This window comes from Balearica regulorum, chromosome 24 (assembly GCF_011004875.1).
Source record: "Balearica regulorum gibbericeps isolate bBalReg1 chromosome 24, bBalReg1.pri, whole genome shotgun sequence".
Taxonomy (NCBI): domain Eukaryota; kingdom Metazoa; phylum Chordata; class Aves; order Gruiformes; family Gruidae; genus Balearica; species Balearica regulorum.
This window is the reverse complement of record NC_046207.1, coordinates 176,739-179,087: the sequence shown is the minus strand read 5'-3', so window position 1 is coordinate 179,087 and position 2,349 is coordinate 176,739. Positions and strand designations below refer to the sequence as shown.

The window sequence follows — 2,349 nt, the reverse complement described above, 5'->3', positions numbered from 1 at the left end:
AGAAGGAGCAGAGGTAAATTACACTTGAAAATCAGGAGGCTCATTTAGCATTTAAAATGGAAATTATACTACATAAATTAACCCACTTCCCCAAAAGTAAATGTTTGTTCTGCAAATCTTAGCTACTTCCCAGAGTTCTATCTGAAGTTAATGAAGGGAAGAAGGAACTTCTCAGTGGTGGTTCATGTTCTCCTATGGCAGTTATCTAAAATGACTGATATTATCCAAATTACTGAAGTTCTCATCTTCATCCCTGTGAAGAAAGCTGACATAACTATTTGTTTGGTGCCTCAAGTTCTTTGAATCCTAGTTTCATATTAAATTGGATCAAGGTCAGAATGCAATTGTGTTCTTTGATGCAGGCCAAAAAACTACATTAAGAGAAGGCAATGATGTTTATTGCCTTCTCTACTGGTCAGGCATGAGGTGTCATGTGTTCAGTAGAAACACCTCCTTTTACATTCACACAGTGTTAACATTCGTTGATTTTAGCTTAACATGCAGATTGACTCCAGAAAAGCAATCCTTAATCACTGATGTCTAAACAAAAGCATAATCTTCATTTCTGTGAAAGTAAAAGTCTTATTAGACATTCATAGGATTCAGACAAATTCAGTTGGAAGATTATCTTCCAAGTTTTATATTACTGATTAGACCCAGAAACTCTGGAGATAGCACCCATGCCAAACAAGACCTTCCATAAAGTGTCTTTTGCTTCCTGGTTCCTCAGGCAGTAAATGAATGGATTTAACATTGGAGTAACTATAGTATAAATTATGGAAACCAGTTTGTTGAGATCCAAGGAGTGTATACTCCTGGGTCGGGCATACATGAAGAGGGTGGCTGAGAAGAAGATAATGACCAGAGTCAAGTGAGAAACGCAGGTGGAGAAGGCTTTCTTCCTGTTCTGAGCCATGGGAATGCACAAAATGGTGTTGATAATGCATATGTAAGAAATTATGATGACAGAGAGGGGCATCAGCAGAATAAGAAAGGCAAAGACAAAGTCCACCATCTTTGCAACTAATCGCTTAGTGCAAGAGAGGTTGAGCAAAGGGCTGATGTCACAGTAGAAATGGTTGATGACATTTGGGCCACAGAAAGAGAGCTGGGAAATGAAGAAGATCTTTAGCAGAGATGTTATAAAGCCGAGCAACCAAGAGCCCATGGCCAGCTGCATACAGATTCTGTGGTTCATGATGACTGGGTAGCGCAGGGGGTTGCAGATGGCTGCATAGCGATCATAGGCCATGACAGCCAGCAGGACACATTCAATACAGACCAGAACAATGAAGAAGTAGAGCTGGGCCATACAACCTGTGAAGGAGATGCTCTTACTCTTCACCAGAAAGTTGACCAGCAATTTGGGAACAGTGACTGACACGTACCAGACATCTAAGAAAGATAGATGACCCAAGAAAAAGTACATGGGCTTGTGGAGATGGTGATTTCTTCTGATTGAAGTGATGATAACTATGTTTTCAAGGACAGTCAACAAATATACAATGAGGAAAATTACAAACAATAGAGCCTGCAGCTCTATGATGGCAGAAAATCCCAAGAGGATGAACTCATGGATATGAGTATCATTTTCTTGTATCATGATGAGCTTGAAGACCTGGAACATGTAAGGAGGAAAAAGTAAGGAAATAAAGAACATCTTGTATCATCTCCTCCAAGTATCCTCTCCATACGGGACTTGCAAATACCCAGTTTAGGTAGACATTCCACACCAGTTATTTATTTGACATTCTTTATTATTTAACCACTCCTGAAAATTTCTGAGTCCTACAGCATTATAGGATTGATGGTTCAGATCCTGGCTCCAAGAAAATGTTTAGGCCTCACTGATTTCCTCACAGGCCTTCTTACTCCTTTCTTCACTTAAAAGACAGTCAAAGGGAAGAGGAAACATTATCAAATGTGCTTTTCATCTAAGTTCCGAGCTAGCCCCCAGACAATCACTAATGCCAAAAGATATCTAGATAAAAGTACAATTTTGCTAAATGGCTGAACTCATGTAAGCCAAATTTGGCTTCAGCTGTTTTTCTCTGTCCCTTTCTCTTGGCTAAAGGCAGAAGAAAACAAGTGTGTATTGTCTCAAATATAGTACTTTAATTAAGTTTTCTAGGGTTATGGGGTATACGCATTTATTTTTTTCTTTCAGAATTGGGAAGGACCTGTGCACTGTAAATTTCTCTCATTTCCAATATATTGATTCATTGACTAAACCAGGTCCCTTCTCCTCACAAATAACAGCTTTCATATAGTCTTAGACTACAGTAATTACAGTACCCATCCATTTTTTTTGTTCTGCAGTACTCAATAGAAATAATCTTGATGTATCAC

At 38.9% G+C, this 2,349-nt stretch overlaps 1 protein-coding gene across 1 annotated transcript; it reads right to left on the bottom strand.

The window, feature by feature from the left end:
• Positions 1–643: 643 nt before the first annotated feature.
• LOC104633467 (olfactory receptor 6B1) lies at positions 644–1,603 on the bottom strand. Its single transcript, XM_010299687.1, has one exon. The coding sequence runs from the start codon at positions 1,601–1,603 to the stop codon at positions 644–646; it is 960 nt and encodes a 319-aa protein (XP_010297989.1).
• Positions 1,604–2,349: the final 746 nt, after the last annotated feature.

Coding starts and splice junctions, on each gene's coding strand:
- LOC104633467 (XM_010299687.1), bottom strand. CDS start 1,603: ATGATACAAGAAAATGATACTCATATCCATGAGTTCATCCTCTTGGGA.